This window comes from Ambystoma mexicanum, chromosome 3q (genome assembly GCF_040938575.1).
Source record: "Ambystoma mexicanum isolate Mex_15411 chromosome 3q, UKY_AmexF1_1, whole genome shotgun sequence".
Taxonomy (NCBI): domain Eukaryota; kingdom Metazoa; phylum Chordata; class Amphibia; order Caudata; family Ambystomatidae; genus Ambystoma; species Ambystoma mexicanum.
In genome coordinates, this window is record NC_090926.1 from 251,378,158 (window position 1) to 251,400,051 (window position 21,894).

The 21,894-nt window shown below is 47.9% G+C and overlaps 1 protein-coding gene across 1 annotated transcript in view; it reads left to right on the forward strand.

The window, feature by feature from the left end:
- The first annotated feature begins 1,014 nt into the window (after positions 1-1,014).
- GPD1 (glycerol-3-phosphate dehydrogenase 1) overlaps positions 1,015-21,894 on the forward strand; it is a 229,405-nt gene continuing 208,525 nt past the window's right edge. The window contains exon 1 of the mRNA XM_069653678.1: positions 1,015-1,323. Coding sequence (XP_069509779.1) covers positions 1,280-1,323 — 44 coding nt within the window. The 5' untranslated portion in view covers positions 1,015-1,279. The remainder of the gene's footprint in view (positions 1,324-21,894) is intronic.

The window sequence follows — 21,894 nt, forward strand, 5'->3', positions numbered from 1 at the left end:
ATTTTGCTTACGCTGCCGTCAGATTTTGCTATCGCTACGTAAATGATGCAAGATATGGTTAAAATTGCTGAGGCATAGCTCCAATTGCCCGGTAAGGACGGCGCCAAGCTTCCATAGGGTTAAATTGGTAAAATTCCTTGCAGGCAGCTTTGCAGGGCAGCAATATATAACTTTACGTGCTGTCAGATTTTGCTATCGCTACATAAATGATGCTATATATGGTTAAAATTGCTGAGGTATAGCTCCAATTGCCCGGGAAGGATGGCGCCAAACTACCATAGGGTTAAATTGTTAAAATTCATCACTGGTGGCTTTGCAGGGCAGCAGAAAACGACTTTACGTGCCCTCAGATTTTGCCTACATTGCCATCAGATTTTGCTTAGGCTGCCGTGAGATTTTGCTATTTTGGGTAAACATTGTTACCATAGGGTTAATGCTGCACTGCCCTGTACAACACAGGGTTAAAATTGATTACATGGGGTTAATACAAAAATTGGGTAGAAATGGCTAAAATGGGGTTAATGCTGCACTGCCACGTACAACATATGGTTGGCTACGAAAAGCACAATGTCAAAAAGCGCGATCAGAAGCATTTGCTGACGGGTAGCAAAATCTGACGTTACATGTGCTGTCAGATTTTGCTAGAGATTGCATTTTCTCACGTTACACCAGCCCTGATCAGCACCGGGTGGTAGGGCTGGGGAAGAGACATTCAATTATACCTGACATGTGACTGACTCTGCTTCAGTCCAACAAGTCGGCGGAAAGAGACTCAGTTAGACAATGCACATGGCATGCTACATATATATGAACAGAAAAGGGTGATGCTGCGCCGCCACCCCGAAGAGTTCTGCCAGACCCCTGGAACCCAGTGTTGCTGGGCCAGACCATTGGTGGCAAGTACAGGGTTAACTTCTCTCTTTGGAGCGCTCGCTGCGAAGCCGGAGGCGGGCACTGCAGTGAGGTGGGCAGGGGCTGAGGGAGGGGCCAGAATTCAGGGGAGGGAGGGACAGCACTAAAAGCACTTGCTGGAGTTGGAACCTTGTGACTTTGGCCAGGGAGGCAGAGTTTCCAGCGCAGAGGGACAGGCTGACAGGGGGGCAATACGTTAGCGTGTCCAGCCTGACAGGAAGGACGAAAAGGGAAGACTGTCAAAGGGAAGAGAGAGAAACAGACACGAGCCCGGTAGAGGGGACCAGAGCACAGAGGGTTACACCGGGGCACACTCTGACAACACGGTAAAGGACCAAGAGAAGCTAAGTCACCAACGCGCAGCAGAATGTGTACACCCAGAAAAGTCTGCATTGTCGGCTCAGGAAACTGGTAAGTGGCACAGTTGTTAGGGGTGAATTGTTGTTGTGGGAGATTTTTTTAATGGAGGAACCCTTAGCGAGGAGCATTGTTGGGGTGCTGGCTATGTGAGCGATGGTGGCTATCAACAGAAGGGACGTTGGTGGCTGTCAAAAGAAGGGACGTTGGTGTAATAGAGCTGTGGGCTTGGAGTGAGGATGGGTACCTGACGTCATTTATGCGGGTTGGAGATGATGGCTTTTTCGATGGCCTGAAAATAACGCAGGTGTGACCATCAAGATACACTAGCTACACGCGTGCCTCGTAACATTAATTATTGGGTGCTGCACTCAGCTTGGTGCCCAGAGGTTTCGCAGTCCCTAGTTGGGACCCTGTCCTCGCTCTAGCTTCCTTGTTTCGCTTCCCAGTCTCTGCCCGCTAATTCTGTAAACCTAGTCCCTATACTGCCAAAGGTCTGGACTGTGCTCATCGCACTGAAGCACGTGCCACAGCACTGGCGTAATTGGGCAGCGCGGCCTCAGACTGTCCCCGTTCCCAGTCATTCGCCCCCACCACTCGGCCCACCAAAGCAGTTGTATAACACCTGCTTTCCCCAAAGAGAACCCGGGCATATTTTAGTTTTTCATTTAACTACAAATATCAGTGTGTGCGACATTTCGATATACTGCTATTAAAGCATACATATCAAGTCCTCCGTGCCAGAGCATACAAGAAGAAATAGAAAACCTGTTTGTAGGCGCGCTAGAATGCCAAATTATGGCAACCAAAAGGGTATACCTCAGGAGCTTGCAGGCACAACTCCCAACACTCCTCAAGCTCAGCTTCCTCCAAACCCTGGCCCTGGCTTGTTCTATTCAGATCAGTTAGCAGTACTGCTATTGTAGCTGGACTACAGGGATAGAAAAACGTAAGTGTTCTTAAAAATAAATCCATTTATAAATGTACCGAGAAATGGAACCACCGGCACCGGTCACAAAAGGATCTGGACACCAGGGCCGTGAGAAACACGTGCGTGGCAGAGGGAGCAAATGTAGACGAACGTCAATGTTACCAGCTGTGTTTCTAGGTGCATCCGTGAGGTGTTGTTTTTACAGCTGTGAATTGCGTGGTGGTCGAACTGTGGGATAAAAAACAGAACCGGGCACTAACATAAAAATGGGCCACATGCTGAGTAACTGTGCAAAAGTGCATGGGTGGCATTTTTGGAACGGGGTGTGCTAAATTGTACTGGTAATATTGCTTACCACTAGGCGGCAAACAGTACAAAAACAAAGTCAATGAATTGGCACATAAAACTGGCCCACTGCTTTTTTGGGGGATGGGCCTTCAGGCATTGCACTGTTGCCAAAGAGACCAGTGGGAGCCTGAACGACCTGATCTGAAACTGGACTGGCCACCATAACCATGTTATTGTGCTTGTGATAACTAAGGGTTTAAAATAGGATTTTGAAGTGGGTGTATTTTACTGCTTATTTTTTTGTTTAATACAATTATTTTTTAGGGACCAGGTACTAAAAACATTCTCTTTTTGGTGAGTAAAATCTACTTTAAATCTAATAGAGATTAACCACACTTCCTTGTACCTAGAAATTCTTGGAAATTGAAAGATGCATTTTTAGCTTAAAGTTACCCTTCAGATCAGGCAAGTAATACTTGTGATCCTTATGGCGGCAGTGCTCTGCTTGAGCCACTTACCCAAACAAATCAGTGGAGCAGTGTGGATGGAAAAAGGGAACGGAATTGTATGCGTTTGTTACCTATTTTTTGTTGGGGGATATTTGCCTATTTTTAGGGAGCAGAAGTGGCAAGTACGCAGATTATCTTTAGAGCTGTGCACACTCATGCATCGCCTCTTGGGGCAGTGCACGTATTCACGTGTGTTCCATTGTTATGACGTGTATGTTGAGTCTCTGTCCTGTTTTCCTACTCATTGAGTAAATAGGATGCCCCTGCTTTCTGAGACCACAGGTGAAAGGACCCTGACTATACAGCACTGCTAATATTCTCTTTTATGCCTCTAGAGTAACGTTTTTTTTTAAATGCAGGACATTTGGGGCACAACATCTTGCTTCTGAGCCAGCCAACACTGCAGGAGATGCTTCAGTGAAACCATCTGTGCAATTGGAAAGGCATCCTACGACTTTGCAGGGCTCGAAGAGCTTTGAAACGCAAAGACTTCCTGCAGGCTCGACTGGCTTAAAGGCAATGCCCAAAGGGCTGGACCTACCGGCCAGTGTGTGCTATTTTAATTTTTGTGGCAACATGGGCCAGTTTAATGACTTTGTATATACGACGCTGGTGTTTTTAATCATTGTTACTAACCTAATGTGATTTAATACACACAATTTGCCACACCTTTTCCCAACAATCTGCTCCAGGTAGCACTTGGTTGGTTGAGAATGTTCCAGAATTGCTGTTGGTTGATGTAGCTCACAGTTTTTTACCTGAGCCTATTTGGCAGAGTTTGACTCTGGCTTCTTGTTAGTCTTTTCGGTCTTCCCCGCAGTGCTTGAGCCTAATTCCAGGAGTGAGGCTGAGGTGTGGCAGCATAGATCTGGAACCTTTTTTGAGGTATCGTAACCTAATCCCGCTTCCCCCTCGCTTTCACGTCTCTACACAGATTTGGTACCAGTAGGCCAGAACCACATGTCTACACCGATCACCTGTAGGAGTAACAGATCGTTTTAGAGCGAGCTAGAACATTTATGTAGGAACGACATGCCATTGGAGGACGTGATCTACCAAGACTGCTAGCTTCTTTGCCACTGCAACCCATATGAAATAGTAGCACGTGGAAACTCCAGACTCCTCCCTTCTCTGGATGACATGTAAGTGCAACTGGAGGAGTCCAAACCCCAAAATGTAAGAAAATTGACTAGTATATAGGAAACCCGTAGCAGACTAAAATCATTAACAATTTAACAAGGGAAATGACGTGGAAAAGAAAATAGTGGAAAATAAAATCTAATTTAAGATGTGAACACTAACAAGACTCTTATCAGTCCTACACAGGTAAGAACAAGATCGTGTAGGAATGCTGATTTACCTCCGATGAAGCCTGAGTCAAAACAAAATACATTTGGAATAAAAAGGAATGACGCTTAGGTTGAAACCGGTTGGGTTTTTCACAAAATACTAACTTTATGTAGTAAAGATGTTTTGAATGCATAAATCAGAATTGTTATTTCACATTAAAATGTGTAAACGTAAATACTGTTTGTGAAATAGTGTGATATGATACTTGCGGCACGCAATAAATAAGGCAGCTTTATGTATGAGAATGTGAAAAGACAAGAATAAGCTTAAATAATATGAGGTCAGGTGTATGCTGTTGCACATGAGAGGATGTTTAATGGCTAGCAAAAAAGCAAAGGGAAATTAAGTTTTAATGTTTTATGTGTATATGATGGACTACATGCTTTTGCATTCTATTAAAGCAAAAACTATTAAATGGGACGAGAAAATGCACCAGTCGATAGGTTTGTGTATGAATATGGGATTAAAAAGGAGGGACATGGAAATTAATCTGAGACAAGTAATGCACAACGGAACTGTCTACTTTTCCCATAGAGGCCAATACTTTTGAATTACAATTTTCATCATTTGCACAGCCACAGGAAGTGTTGGGGCAGAGAACGGTTGAGCAAAGAGGAGCAGTTATTGTGACATATACTGATTCTACTCCACCACACCGTCGAAAACTGCACTATCTGTCGAGGTCTTAGTTCCCAGACTCTCAAAGATATAAACAGAAGGCTAGTCTGCTTGCGCAATGCGGGGGGACTACCCCAGGTACCCCTCCAATGTCGAATTGACCAAGAGCATGGGCGCTCCCGCTGGGAAACAACCACAGTCGAGGGAAAGGTCCTGGTCGGAAGAACGGGCAGTGGAGCAGTGAAGAAGACCAGCACAGAATCGGCCATAGCTACGAGCCATCGACAGTGGGTGAGAGAGGACTAAAGGGTCCGGAGAGACTGTTGTCGCCCAGAGAAGGTCCGTCGTCGCCGGGACGGAAGTTGGGAGCAGAAGGCAGCAAGTCAATAGAAAAATGGAAACGCAAGCATAAGTCAAGCTCGGTGGGCGAGAGCAAGGCCTCATCAAAGACACTAAGTTCATAGGGGGCCACAAGGAACACCCAAAACCACTGGGGCTGGTCAAATCCGCCACAGCCCTGGATGTAAGCCCCTCATCGTCCACGCCGAAAATGCTTAAGCACATGCCGACAAAAGCCACCCAGGCATGGAAGGCGGCTAAGCACCCTCCAACCGCGCCCACGGAGAAGGAGCAGCAAATGTCACATAAGGGCAGCCCGTTGATGTCAAGTGCGATGAAGCATAGGGCAACTAGCCCCTCGACAACGCCACACAAAACTACCTAGTTGACGAAACTCCACAAAGCAGCCTTGTCCACTCCGCTCAAAGTTTAGTTCGTCGACGACGCTCCACAAAACTAGCTTTTCGACAAAGAAACCCATGGAAAAAGACCGCACAAAGACAGTGCCGTCACCCTGGCCTACGACCTCGGTAGCGGGGAAGGAGTCATCCCCAAGTCCCATTAAACCACGGAAAGAGAGCTCGTCGCTGACGCCATCGGCAACAAGCCCGTTGACGGAGAAGCAAAAAGCTCAGGAGATGCACCCTCCCCAGCCAGACGAGCCCATGCAACCGCAACCCATCAGCCAGGTCTCCCCTATCCAGTACTCTGATGTAATTCCAGAGGAGATATTATAATATGAGGTTGACACCGACTTTGAGACGCAGCATCATCAAGCTGAAGGGTCAGACTCAGAACAGTCTGTGGTGATAGAGGAGGGGACCCCAACTAGGCCACCAACGCCAGGGAGGCACATTCCGGAAGGGAACCTATCAGGTGGACAACCACAGGAAGAGGCAGGTCCAGCATCGCCCACTGGGCCTACTCCACCTACAAGTCCAACAAAGAGAAGTGCAGACACTGTTAACCAACTCACAGGCCCTACTATCGATGCAAGTACTTTCTTTGCTGCAGAAGGTCCTCACTCAGCTCGATGCAGCTCTGATGAGGCCAGTGATGCTGGCCTTACAATAGCCATCTCAACCAGCGGTGCCACAGCAATCCCCTCCCAGACCCAGGTCTACATCGTGGGGAACATCTGCAAGGTCCTCTAGAGTACATTCGCAATCCAGGTCATTTTCCCATCCCCTCTGGCTTCCCTCGTTCTTCGACCAATACGCAGGGGAAAGTGTACATCACCGATGCTGACCTCTCCCTCACGCAAAAGTAGCCGTACTGTCTTACCACTGGTACGTTCAGTGCCAGAAGAAGGGGAAATAACGGATACGGGTGTGACGAACCCCGCAACGGCACCCGATTCCCCCCGGTGGGACGACGATTGAGACACGGGATTCCCCACAAGAATATCCCCAGGACGAGGAGTCAGCAAAACCGTCACCCCCGGACGACATCATAGGGTTCCAATCTATAGTCATGAAGGCGTGCAAAGAGTTTGGCATGTTTGCCTCAGAGGATGAGGAGGAGTGCTTTTTATTTGACCATATGGGCAAGAGGAGGAAGGCCGTGGTCTCGATTCCCATTCTCTTCCATGACTGGGAAGAGGGACTGAAAACAATGAAACGGCCGTTCACAATCCCAGCGGTGAAAGTCCACCTCGATAAAAAGTACAGCCCACCGGAAAACGCACTGGAAAGTCTCACTTCTCGGTGGTGTCACCAGCAGCACACCGGAAAGTGAAATCCGAGAAGCAAAAGTGCACAATACCACCAGACAATGAGGCACAAAAACAAGACGCCTTTGGGAAAAAGGTCTTAGCAATTGGGGCCACAACAGTAACAGCAGCCAACTCCCTAGCCATCATACCCGGATATGATGGGGAGATGTGGCTAAAGCTTGCTCCAATTCTGGAGCATCTTCCAGAGGAGAAGCGTAAGGAAGCAAAAGCGACCCTAGAGGAAGGGTAGCAGTCCTCCAACCTGAGGATCAACATGGTGGTGGACCTGGCAGAAACAGTTTTTAAGCAGGTGGACATGCCCTTCGAGGGGATCAGCTGTTAGGACCCAAGATCAGTTAAGCTCTTAAAACGATTAAAACCGATACGACACAGTCAAGTCTTTAACATCTCTACAGAAAGAACCGTTTCGTCAGTTCAGAGGAGCAGCAGGCAGAACATCTACGCCCTTGTCCAACAAAGGACGGCAATACTCTAGGGGCTCAACATATTACTCCCAGGGGCACAAGAGAGCTTACAAGGGTTACCAAAAATCAAAGGACTGCAGACAAAATCAGGGCTGTAAACAGACCTCCGGATCCCAGAGCGGGCAGCAGGGCAAGATCCAACAGTGACAATCCATCCCACGGTGCCCTGGGAGCGAGGATCTCCAGGTTTGCCCGAATAAAGGACAAATGGGTGCTGGATGTGGAATTGTACGGGCACCTACTAGAGTTCAAACAAACAACCCCTCCCATACCTCCAAACTATTAACCACAGGCGTACAAGGCCGTTCTTTTACAAGAAGTGCAGCTCATGCTGCAAAAAAGGGCCAAAGAAAAAGTCCCCAGAGATCAAAGGGGTTAAGGGAGTGTACTCCTGGTATTTCGTCGTCCGCAAACCGGACAGAAAATGTAGGACCATTCTAGATTTACAGATGTTAAACAAATGTATAAAGCGCCAGAAGTTCACTATGATCACTCTACAGCATGTCATAGAAGCAATGCAGCACCACCACTACCTCGCGTCCCTTGATCTCCAGGACTCATACTTTCACCGTCCCGTCCATGCAGGGAATCGTGGTCGGAAAGTCGCACTACCAATTCAAGGTCCTTCCATTTGCCCTGAAGTTGGCTCTGCACACTTTTACAAAGTGCCTCGCACCAGCAGCGGCCAGTCTCCGCAAACAAGGTCACTACGTCTATCCATATTTAGACTGGCTGGTGTGCGCCCCATCCATCCAGGAAGGGAGCACGGTCTTCTATGGCAGCGACAGTGCGTCTATTACAAACATTAGGCTTTGCCATCAATTACAGCCATCCAGAAAGCTTATATTCCTTGGATCAGAATTCTCCACCCAGGAATCCAGGGTGCATCCCTTCTGCGACAGAGTAAACTCCCTTGCAACCCTGCTGAAGACGTTCACGCCAAACAAGGTACAAACAGGGCACCAATGTATGCAACTGCTCTGGATGATGGCATCTTGCATACTACTAGCCCTGCACTGCAGACTCCGTATGAGACCACTGCAAGAGTTCCTGGCAGCAAACTGGTCCAAAGACTATGGGGGGACAAAGTGTGTATCCCTCCCAGACCAATGTCTGCAGGGAGAGAACATTTCAGGATCCAACACCCGACAAAACGCTAATAATGGAGTCCTCCCTCCAGGGTTTGGACGCTCATGTGGATTGGCTGCACGTCAGGGGGCTATGGACGTCCCGGGAGACATCCCTACATATAAATGTGCTAGAACTCAGAGCGGTTTGTTCAGTGCTCAAGTCATTACTCCCAATACTGAAGAACCGAACGGTCATAGTCCTCGGGGACAATACCACCCCAATGTATTATCTGCGAAAGCAAGGAGGAACCAGATGCAGGACATTGTCCAAGGAAGCTTAACTGACTTGGCGCTGGGCCATTACCCACAGGATCAGCATTCAGGCATTCCACCTTCCGGGGATAAAGAATCAGACATCGGACAGCCTCAACACGCAAGTGCCCCAAAACCACGAAAATGAGCTCAACCCCTCGATGCTACAGTCACTATTCCAGCACTTGGGTCAGCCAACAGTGGACCTGTTTGCCACGATCCACAACAAAAAGTGTGCCAGGTACACCAGCAGGACGCCCAAAAAGGGCTCAATGGGAAACTCGTACGCTTTTCCATGGGACGGCCTCTTCGCATACGCGTTCCCACCGTTCCCGATCCTGCGCAGGACAATAGACGATCAAGCGGCACTCCTGCATGGTGATCCTCATTGCACCGGACCGGCCCTGCCAAACCTGGTACTCCCATGTGGTTCAGCTCTCCAGGGGTAAACCCACCCGACTCAGCAATCAACCAGACATCATAACCCAAGGCAAGGGGGGAAAATTCGACACCACGACCTGCAATCACTCCGCCTGACGGTGTGGCACCTGACTTCACGGAGTTCGGAAGCCTAAACATATCACAAGAGTGTAGAGACATTCTAGCGATGGCGAGAGCCCCCGCCACCAACAAGTCATACCACCTGAAATGGAGCCAATTTTGCAAGTGGTGCGAAACGCAACATGGGGAACATCAGGAAAGGCTCAACCCATTTCGGGTGATGCCGTAGGAGGTACTGATCCTGGCCAAAGAGGGTCTCGCAGACAATTCTATTAAAGTGCATTTGGTGGCCATCTCTAGGTACACGAGACGGAAGAAAGGCGTTTCCCTCTACGGATGCAGGCTCATAAAGCACTTCTTCAAAGGCTTTTTTAGAAGTTTCCCACCAGTAAAATGGATATCACCGGAATGGATCCTTCCTTCTGCCATCCACCAAGGGCATCACCACGGGAGAGTGTTGGGGTTCCTGACCCTCCTGGGCCTCTGTTTTTTGTCCATATTTAAATAAAAAGTTTTAGCCCGCCAGCCCTGAGCTGTGCCCCGCTTCCCGACTAGTTGTTCCCTTCCTGAATCCTTCTCCATCCCGCCTCCCAGCCCTCCTATCTCCCCCGATTGGCTATTGCGTTGCTCCTCGTTGGCCTAATCCACGGCTGTGTGCCACGCTCACCCTTCCTTCTGCCATCCACCACGGGTGAGTGTTGGGGTTCCTGACCCTCCTGGGCCTCTGTTTTTTGTCCTTATTCAAAAAAGACAAAAGGTTTGAGCCCACCTGCCCTGCACTGTGCCCCGCTTCCCAACGCATTGTTCCCTTCCTGATTCCTTCTCCCTCCTCATTGGCTATTGCATTGCTCCTCGTTGGCCTAATCCAAAGATGTGTGCCACGCTCACACTTCCTTCTGACATCCACCACGGGTGAGTGTTGGGGTTCCTGACCATTCTGGGCCCCTGTTTTTTTTCCATATTTAAAAAAAAAAGTATGAGCCTGCCTGCCCTGCGCTGTGCCTCACTTCCTGACCCATTGTTCCCTTCCTGAATCCTTCTCCATCCCGCCTCCCCGCCCTCCTACCTCCCCCGATTGGCTATCGCGTTGCTCCTCGTTGGCCTAATCCACGGCTGTGTGCAACGCTCACCCTTCCTTCTGCCATCCACCATGGGTGAGTGGTGGGGTTCCTGACCCTCCTGGGCCTCTGTTTTTTGTCCTTATTCAAAAAAGACTAAAGGTTTGAGCCCGCCTGCCCTGCACTGTGCCCCGCTTCCCGACCCTTTGTTCTCTTCCTGATTCCTTCTCCCTCTCGCCTTCCACCTCCCCAGATTGGCCACTTCGGTGCTTAACCCTCCTTCCCAGCGCAGCCCTCTGCCCGGCAGCCCTGCGGCTAAGGGCCCCAAGGCAAAGGGCGATTCCTACATCTGCGGCTCCTGATAGTATCTGCAGGTGTCAACAGGGGAAGCCAGCCGTCAACCAGCAGCGAATAAGTAAGGTAGAAGTGGCCCATGTTAGGAATAGATCCTCACTCTAACTTGAAAACTTTGCCACATAGCTGATTCACAGACTTAGATGTGCTTTTCTCTGGTATTCGTAACTGCATTGTGAAACGTAGGCCTCTTTTCCCACTATACAGGACTCTTAGACCTAGGTGTGTTTTATTTAATTGCACTGTGAAAGGATTTGAAATAGCAATGCCAAGCTTAGGCCTTTTCCCCCATTATACAGGACTCTTAGACCTAGGTGTGTTTTATTTAATTGCACTGTGAAAGTATTTGAAATGGCATTGTCAAACTTAGGCCTTTTTCCCCACTATACAGGACTCCTAGACCTAGGTGTGTTTCTCCGTTGTTAAACTACATTGTGTAATTAGTGCTGTCTTTGGCTTTTGCCAAAGCGTTCACCTAGCAAACTGCTCTACTATTGTCTGAGCGCTTGTTGTTTTGTTCAACTGTCTACTATTGTCTCATCTGTCCTGTCTCGTCTGCTTGCACCCCCCTAGGCCCTTCCCTAGTGTTCTCCCCGCCCCTACCCCTTCACCCCCACTCCCCTTCCTCTTCTCTTCTCTCCTCTCCTCTCCCAACCTACTCCATGGTGCTCTCTGTCCCTCCTATCTTTTCTAACTGCTTTTCTATTGACTATCCTGCTCTCCTCACTAAATCTGGTAGTAAGAAGTTTAAAAAGAACAGCTTGGTCTCCAACCCAAGCCTCCCTATCGCTGACACCTACACCAGTGCCTCCTCTAGGCAAACCCTCACCGACATCCTCTTTGTCGTTCCCTCGCCAGACCTATGTACCTTTCATATGGACTCTGTGCTTTCTCCTCTCTCTTATTCTCCCATTAATGGTGGCACCCGGTGGGAGGCCCTCCTGGCCTCCTTCGACTCCTTTAAGGTCATCATAAGTGTTTACCTGAATGGTACTGTCTTGGTCCAAGGCCCTCAAGCGAATCTTCTCCTCTTTGATAGATGCTTCCCACGCCTCATCAACTTCCTTCCTTCTCCTGCTGTCCCCTCTCTTCCCTCCATGGCTTCCTTGACTCCCCCTGCTGTCTCGTCCTTGGCTACCTTGCCCTCTCCTCCTTCCTCTTCTGCCCCCCCTCGGGCTTCTTCTACACCTCCCCGAGACATGGTTCACAGCCGGCTCTGTCACAAGCTTTGTCACTCTCCTCTCTGACGGCTACAAGATCCTCTCCGTGCCCATGTCCAACTGTCCCAGAGGGGGTGTAGCCCTGATCGTCCCAGAGTGGATTCCTGCCTCTGTCATTCCGACGCAGGCCTACTGTTCTTTTGAATACCTAGTCTGCAGGTTCTCTCTCTCTCTCCTAGCCATTCCCTTACTGTGGCTACCATCTATCGGCCACCTGGTTATATATCCTCTTTCCTCTCTGAATCGGCGGACCTCTTCTCTTCCCTCCTGGTCTCGACCACTCAACTCCTCCTTCTTGGAGACTTTAACATCCACCTGGATGCTTTCTGTCCTTCCTGTGACTCTTTCGCAAACTCTGTGACTCTCTCTCACTCTCTATTCTCCCGTCTGGCCCGACTCACTCTGCAGGGAACTCTCTGCATGTTTTGATCTCTTTAGACCTTCCCCTTTCCATACCTTTCACCACTCCTCTCTACTGGAGTGATCACTTTCTCCTTTCATACCAGCTCACTCTCCCCACCTCTCAGGCCAAGCCAACTCCAGCACTGCCAGCGACCTTCTCGGTTATCAGACCCATGAATCGTGTGTCAGTTGAGGCTTTTGCCACCACTTTCTCACCCCCCCTTTTGACTGACTCATACCCTGACACAGCCCTTTCCATGCTCCACTCTGCTATATCTGATACTCTTGATGCTCTTGCCCCTGTCATGCGGAATCGCTTTAAGCCCAAAGCCAAGTGTAACTCTTGGTACGACTCAGACCTCGTCACCCTCAAACGCAAGTGCAGGGTGGTTGAGAGAAAATGGCGTGCTTCCAGTGCATCCTCTGACAAACTGGCCTGCCGCCTGCTGCAAAGGCATTACCGGCTCTCTCTCTGCACCAAGAAGAGAGCTCACATCCAAGCCTGTGTCCTCTGGCCTTTCTTCGGCCACCTCTCCTCCCTCCTTCTCTGCCTGTCTCCTGTTCGCCCCAGACAAGGTTTTTAGACAGGTCTGATCTATGATGGTCTTGTCAAAACAGATTCACCCCTGTTCCTCCAAAACCATCAAGGACCACATTGACACCCTGGCTCCTGCTCTGGCTGACTTCTGCAACCACTCCTTCACCACTGCATTATTCCCTTCCCCCTGAAGCACACCCTTGTGCACCCTCTTCTTAAGAAACCATCTGCCGACCCGTCCTGCCCAGCTAACTATCGCCAATCTCCATTACTCCTTTCCTGGGCAAACTCCTGGAAAAGCCCGCCATCTCCCAGCTTAATCTTCACACTGAATCTGTTGGTTGTCTCCAGGGCCATCAGTCTGGCTTCAGAGCTGCCAGAAGCAAGGAAACTGCTCTCCTGAACATCTGTGAAGACCTGCTCTCTAACCTTGATTCCAACACTCCCTGTGTCCTCATCTTACTTGATCTCTCTTCTGCCTTTGACATGGTCAACCATGCCATCCTGCTCAACCGTCTTCGTGGACATCTTTCCTCTCCGATCGACCCTCCCAGGTCCAACTTGGGTCATTCCTCTCCTCTATCTCTACCTGTGGTTTCCCCAGGGGTCTAACCTCTCTCCCTGGCTGTTCAACCAATACCTGGCACTTCTTGCCCACTGCATTGCCGCTCTCTGTCCCAACTTTCAGTGCTATGCGGATGACACTAAGCTAATTTTCAGGCTCTCTTCAGCCACCTCTTCTCTCATGCTATCCATGAGTGGTGCGCCGCCAATGATCTCTGCCTTAATGCCAGTAAGACTGCGATTCTCCTCATCGGAACACCCGTTCCCTACTTTCCTGTCTCTCTCTGGCCGGCCTCCCTTGGCCCTCTTCCTGCTCCCACCTGTGAGGGTAAAAACCTCGGGGTCATCTTCAACTCCACACTCTCCTTCTCTCCTCACATCTCTGACGTCTCTATGAAGTCACACTACCAGCTGCACCTTTTCAGAGGTATTCTTCCTTTCCTCTCCTTCCCCCAGAAGCTCAATGTCTCCAGAGCTCTGGTTCTCTCTAGGCTTGACTACTGCAACAGCCTCTTTCTAAAACTGCCTGCCTCTACTCTCCGCCCTCTGCAACTCATCCAGAACAGGACTGCGAGACTTGTCCTTGGCCTCAAGCCCAGGAATCGTATCCCTCCAGGACTGAAATCTCTGCACTGGCTGCCAGTGGCTAATAGGATTACGTTAAAAACCCTCTGCTTTGTCAACAAGGCCTTCTGGGGCCTCGGCCCTGGGCCTCAATACCTTCAACTCCCTCTTCCTAAATATCTTCCTTCTCGAGCTCCTTGCTCATACGCCTCCAACTTCCTCAAGGTCAGTCGCTTCTCCAAGCAACGAGGATGGTGGTAGATCTTTCTTCGGCTGGAGCCTCCCTCTGGAACAGCCTCCCTGCCTCTCTGAAATGTGAGGAGAACCATCTCCGGTTCTGGAAGCACCTCAAGACCATCCTCTTTGCTTCTGCTTTCTTTCCTCCTCTCCCCTGCTGAACTCCTGGCTGAAACTGCACTGGTCAACTGGCTACCCTCTGTTCTCGGGCCCAGGTCCCCTCCCCACCAGTTGCACACCTGCACTACCCCCCTGGCAACCCTGGCACTCTGTGGCTGTACTTCTTATTTATTGTTCTATTTATTTACTGTTTATCCTATGCACTGCACTTTCCCTCCCCTTCCCCCTTGCACTTTCCCCCTTGTCCCCTCCCCTGCACTTGCGCAATCTCAATGTCACCTGGCCTAGTAAGATTGGCGTCTCTGTCTTCCCTCTGTTCCCCTCCCTTGCCTCGTCGCGCCTTGAAACACTTGTGTATAGGCACATTATAAATGCCATATCATATATCATACTCTCAGGACTCATGAGGAAAAAGTTTGAGCCTTTGGCCTCTTCACCACTAAGATATCTGTCTTGGAAGATGGCCTTCCTAGTGGCTATTACATCAGCTAGGAGGTTGTCAAAGCTGCAAGCCCTCATACTTAATCAACCCTATTTGCATTCCCAAAAAGACAGGGTGCTCCTTATGACGAACCCTCGATTCGTTCCGAAAGTCCCCACAGACTTTTCCAAGAATTCCATGATAGCCTTTCCAGTTTTCTTTAGCAAGCCGTTGTCACCGGCAGAGGTGGTGTTACACTCGCTCGATCTCAAGCGAGCATTAAAATACTGCATTCACAGGACACAGCCCTTCAGGAAGTCAACGCAACTCTTCAAAGCATATGGCCCAACGAATAAAGGCAATGCTCTTTCCAAGCAAAGCATAGTGAGTTGGATCTCGCCAGCCATTGTTTTCTGTCACAGATCTGCAGGGAAACCCCTCGAGGCTCCTCTGCATGCACATTCAACGAGTGCTACGGCGGCATGATGATTGTGGGTACAGATCAGACATCTGCCAAGCGGTACCTTGTTAGTGCTGCATACCTTCACAAAGCACTACTGCCTGGAGAAGCAGCATGCCGAAGAAGTGTGTGCAGGGAGAGCGGTTCTACAGCACCCATTCCAATAAGGTACAACCCTATGGATTTGCTGTAAGGTGTTTTGGTGGGGTTTTTACCTGTATGCACCGCCAGTGTCCATGTACTTTTACATAATCTATTTCGCAGCATGTGAATCTGTGAAAGATACAGTGCCGGAGAAGGAGAGCGTTTCTTACCTGTAACTTCTGTTCTCCAGCATTGGTATATTTCATCGATTCACATGCGCCCTCTTTCCACCCCATCAGGTAAACCCACATACACCCTATGGACATCTATCTCCACGGGGTCAGAAACTGAGGGGAAGAGGAGGGTCTAGTCTAGGGCTACTGGAGGTCCCATTGGTGGGGACTAAAAGCGCCCACAACAAGGGTGTTAGGCTACAAAATGTAGGTTATTCTTGCCTAAGGCAAGGGGAATCAAAAAGTAACTGAGGATCCGCAGCCTGACGACGGGGGAATATTCACAGCATGTGAATCTTTGAAAGACACCAATGCTAGAGAACAGGAGTTACAGGTAAGATACGTTCTCCTTGCTGTGTAAAGCACTCCACTGTGTATGGGAGCTAGGTCCACGCTATATAAATTGACTCTAGAGAGGAGGCAGTGATTTGTTTGACATGCCAGAGAAATTGATTAGCCTTCGTTTGAATGGTCCAATAGAAGTATACTTATAACCGAAATAACATTTCTTACCAAGAAACACAAAAATACATGTATCAAGAAGGAATGGGTGTACAAACTGGAGTTTCCCTGTTATCACAGTTACTCTTTATAATGCCTGTTATGTTGATGTACTTTACTTTTGTAGATGGTAATCCAGTTTGGAATGGTAGCTCCTCAAGCTTAATTTTGGGCGAAGGAGTCCCTACCTCCGAAGCTCAGGCCTTGAACACGCAGTAGCTAAAGTTCCAGTTCTGCCAAACAAGAATGTTTGAAAGCCTTGTTGCGGGCAGACTCAACTCAGTAGGGTTTTCACTGTGCAGTCAGGCTTACATTCACAACTGAAGGAGCCAGGGCCCATGCTGAGCCCAAGACATTGCACTCTGCCCCGCTTAGCTCTAGCTTCCGAATATTGCAGGACTTATCCAGAGGTTCAGAGGGTTAACAACAAAAGTAAATCTATACAAGTGCTCTAAGTGACTGTCCTGTCGAAGCTAATATTTCATATGTGGGTAATGAATAAAGGGATAAATAAGGCATACTCAAGTGAGGCTTTTTATCTGTGGTCTATGTTTGATAGCCAGGAACAAAAGACTGACCTTGCATATTGCAGCCCACGAAGATCTGGCCCGCAAGGTAGCTCTTTTTTCCCAAGCCCTCTCCCAGTCCCTTTTGGGGATCACTCCCACACACCACTGCTCCAAGTACTCCATTCACCATCCAGGGATACTGATTGCCGATTGGAAACACTTTTCTTTTATGTGGATAAGTGGAGAAAGATTACACAAGATCTTTGGATCCAGTTACTTGTGTGAAAGGAATTCTTAAGCCACTAGTATGAGCTTGCCTTTTATTTCAAATTGAGTTTGTCGTTGAATGCAAAGGACTAAGGGAACACTATTTAGGCGTGCTCCTATGCAAGCTTGACTAAATAGGGCTCTCAAACTGCTTTCAACGCCCCCCGCACCCCCATCCCCCCAAGTAATCGAGAGTGTTGTCTATCAGTGGCAAACACCCACAGACTGGAGCCTGCAACAGATAAAGAAGTGCAGCAGATTTTAAAGCTATGTGCAGAGCTATGCACTTGATTCAAGACTCAGCCTTCCAGGTGATTAGGGCCTCAGAGAGGGCTACAGGAACAATTGAACATTCCACAGCTGGATTGGAGAACAAAATTGACCCACTGAATGAAAAGGGTGGTCTGCCTGAAAAAAAGAGCAGATCTAGCAGAAGGTTAGATCAGCAAAGGTAGCCTCTTTGATATTGCAGAATGCCCAAGAAACACCAGATATGGAAAAGAAAATGGTTGCCCAGATGATGGCGAATTGAGCACTTTTAGGAAAAGCCGAACATCTTGTGAGCTTTGGGCCTGCCAGCGGTGGCAAAGGGAGATGACCCTACATATTTCATAGAACAGTAGAGTCCAAAGCTACTTAATCTGAGTATAGAAGCTGGCCTCCTCATGAGATGAGGATAGGTGTTAGAGAGAAGGTGCTGACTACAGTGGATGTATGGGTAAAGAAAGTGTTCTGGAAGAAGACAAATAGTCCCACTCGAATACGATGAGCACCACACAATCCACTTTTCAGATTGGGCTCCTAAAATACTCTTAAAAGGGAAAGCACCCGCACGAGATCAAAATAAGTTTCTAGCACATGGGGCCAAAAGGGGCCTACTTCTATAACCAAATGGAGTGTCTGGGAAGAAAATGGAATCTATTTTGGGAGTGCTTTAGGGCACAGGCTCTTTTGAACTCAGTGTGGGTAACGTGATTTAAGGGGGAAGAAAGTTGTGTTGGACGGGAGATTTCAGTTGTGCGGAGCCAATGGGTTTACGTCTGAGTGTATTTTGCTAGTTTATCAGTTTAGCCCATTATGGTGGCAAACGTTTGACCGTTTTTATATCAAAGTTGTAGGTGATTGCATGGCCATGTTAGTGGAAGTATGCGGTTATCACTGTGTATTATTAGTATCATTTGAAAATCAATTTTAAAAGTCTGTTCAACGAAAACACAACAATCTCTTAACAAGGCGTTTAGGGACATTCATCTCAAAGCTTTTTGATCTTATGATCAATTATCCAAGCAGAGATGGAATGAAAAAGCATGACAACATAACAAATGCTTTCTGGAATTCCTCATGTCTCGTTTCGTTGTATTTGTTTCACAGAAAGCCATGCATTTCGAAGGTTGACTGTACGCATTGCAGTCTTCAAGGTTTCAGAGGGCACACTGATAGTATGGCAGATAGATGAAACAATTGTGACTTGATGGAAGCATGAACTGTGGCACACTTTTAGACCGTACCATATATTTTTGACTATAGGACCTTTTCAGTTTTTCTCTGTAAACAAGCAGGCAGTCGTTTTTAAATATGTCCACCTACAGTTCCTCATTTTTTGTGAATCGTATATATTTTGTTTATGATGCCTGGGCCACCCACCCGCAGTGAGCGATGCTATCATGCACTACTCTGACACTTTGCACAACACCACTGCCATAAGAATGCAGCTACCCCCCACGATAACCCCACGATAAAATTCTATCTAGCTGCACACATAATGATTCTCCTGATCTTGCATAATCTCCAGGCAACCTCTCCACATCCATCCACATGCCAGCTCGACATGGGTGGCTAGCAGGTACTTGGCAACCCCTACCTACCTTTGTATTGACTAAAATTCACACACGCATTTTGAACTCCTCTGATCAATTGCCCACACCTGGACTTTGGTACCCCCGAGGGCGTTCAACCTACATCACGTTGGGGCCATAGCAATAGTGAAAGGCGCTATACAAATGACATGATGATGATGATTTAGACCGTAGCAGTTTAAAAAAGGCCCAATAGTAGATAATAGCAAATTAAATTTCTCAGTTTTATAACATAAAAAAAGACTTTTATTGTTTTCAATGGTTAGTGATTGTACGGGAAACAATTAAAATATTGATTGCTGTTTATTCCAGGTAAAAACATACATGTCATTACTATGCCTAATACAGTAAATGTTTTTTTTTATTTATTAAAATACATTTGGATACCGTCTCCTCCTTACCTATTTTAGTCAGTACAAAGAGCACCATAAAGATAAAGAGCGGTACACTATGGAGAAGCCTGTTGACGCTTGCAATGGCCCTTGCAGCAGTCCTTGCAGATCCGTTGTATGAGCGCCATACAAGCTGGTATTGCTGATAGGGTTGTCCAGCATATTTCCCATCCGCCCAGCCATCTTCCACCTCCAATCACTCAGCAAGGGAAGCTGCAGTCGTGCGATCATCATTGGACACAGCAGTGACCAGCCTGGAATGCTGCTCTTTTAATGGTATACACGCATTTCGTCGAATGATTTTACAACGTGGGACTTTTCATCGCCAACCCTTTCATCGCCAAAACCTTTTTTTTAAAAACTTTTTTATGGGGGGGTGTTTGGTGCGGTTTGGGGTATGTTTATTTAAGTAAGTGGGGTTTGGGGGGGGCAAAGCCCCCCCCATAAATACATTTTTTTTTAAAAAAAGGAGTTTTTGGTGATGAAAGGGTGGCGATGAAAAGTCCCACGATGTAAAATCATTCGGTGAAATAACGTAGAACCTCTTTTAATATGCAGATTGAGCGCATCATGTGTGGCGGTAGACTGTCAGTCGCCTTTCTTGCCTCATTGACTATGCTCTACATTGCTAGCATGATTATTTAAGAAAACTGCAAATCTCTCTAATGGCTTCAGTGATGCCTCCACTGAGGGTTGAGTTGGCCTGTTAGCTAATGTACAGAATGCTGAAGTGACATCTCAATATGTATTCCAGGTGTTATGAGCAGTCCTTTTTCCTCTCTTTCCAAAAAAGACGGCCTCATTTCAAATACGGTGGTGCGTGTAAAAATGGCAGTAATGCAACAGTAATTCCATTACCGTCAATTACCCCACTGCATTACCGCACCACCATACTACAAGTTTGGTGGTAACATGGATGTTTTACCTTCAGAAAAAATCCTCCACCATATATCCAATAATCTTGGATATGGCCTCTATGTAGAGCATAAAGTCTCCCTCGCATTTCTCTCTCACATAAATCATTAAGAGAAATTCCAAAATCTGACATGGGGACATACAGGACTTGTCTCATCTCGTCTTCTAGCAGTGTTACTTGACTGATATCTTCTATGACTGAGCTGTGCTCATTAAAGGCTTACTGGAGAAGTACATAGAGACTACTGGCTGCTATTTTGATTAGGCTTATGGGTGTGTGTCACATGCAAAGCTTTTATAAATTAAAAGCGTTACCAGCAGTGGTAACACCAGCCTGAAGAAGCTCTCCAGTCCAGCACTTTCATCCAGACGATTTTCAAATATCTTGAGAACTGCCATCTTAGTATGGATCCCACCAAACATTACAATAAATGTATCCCCGGGAGACGCCCAGATGGCTGACTGGTAGCATCATATAGTGAGTGAACCATGGGGCGGAGCTGTAGTTCGGTTACATTTGTTTAAACAGCGCAGCTCTTTTTTTTTTTGGGGAGAGCTCTTGCATGGTTACACTGCCTATCCCTGCACTTTACTGTGGAGCCTCCTGGCGTTTCGTGGATCGAACAGAGAGGCTTTCCATTCGCAAGTGGGTGACTACTGCGCTGCTCTTTGCGCAACGAGACAGGCACCTAGAGTGTCTGCCCGCCCTCTCCTTTCTGTGTTTGTGGATAGTCGGCATTAGTGCTTGTGCTGGCTAGATCAGCCGGTGTGTGTAGTGGGTGCCTGGAGTGGCATGTGCCTGCTGACTAGGAAATTGCAGGATGAAGGTAGGGAGGCTTCTTCTTCCTCTGCAGCATTATGCAGCAACTGAATGTTGCAGACACATTGCTGTTTCACTGTAGATGGTGTACAACACTCGTACTTATGATTTTCATACAGACTCGGAAAATGTGGAACTACTGCACTGAGGCTTTTTCATTTGGCACACACAACATTGCCCGTAAGAAAGATACCGCACAGTCATGCTGTAAACTTATTTATGTGGTGAGTGCCTTCATCCCACAGTTGTGAAAACAGGGGTTCTTTGTGAGTTTTCTGCATTTTAAAGGCCGAACACAAAAAAGACAGTTTTCCAGCCGATTTTGTGTTGCCTTTACAATATCACATTGTGAACCCCCCATCCCCTGGGAAGGTGATCCCAGGGGATGGGGTTTACCACCTGAACCCCCTCTTTAATCACCCACCTCCCTTCCCAGCCCCCCCACACACACACACACACACACACACACACACACACACTCTCACACTCACACTCACTCTCTGTCTCTCTGTCTCTCTGTCTCTCTGTCTCTCTGTCTCTCTGTCTCTTCTCTCTCTCTCTCTTCCCCACCCCACCACTGACAATATACTTACCTTGCTCCTGTGACTTCCTCTGTCTGGCCACACCCGTCAGTCCCTGTGCTCACTCGTGTGCGGCAGAGGCATGGCAGTTTGATTTAGAAAGACCACTCCGAGCGTTTTTTCTAAATCAGTCTTTTTTTTCTCACTTTTCAAAACTGAAAAGTCACTCCATACAGAATGAATCAGTAACTGGGCACATAGAGTCGAAGGTCCGGGTAAAGAGCACATTAAGTCCCAAGGGCCCCGTCCATTACATTTTCACTGGGAACAAGCAAAATATGGTGCTGTCCACAGAATATCCTATGAATGCTCTGGGTACAGCTGCTGCAGGAGATACATCTAATGCGGTCCTGATGCAGTTAATTTTGAAGGGTAACACAAATATTGATTAAAAACTGTCAATTTCTGCAAA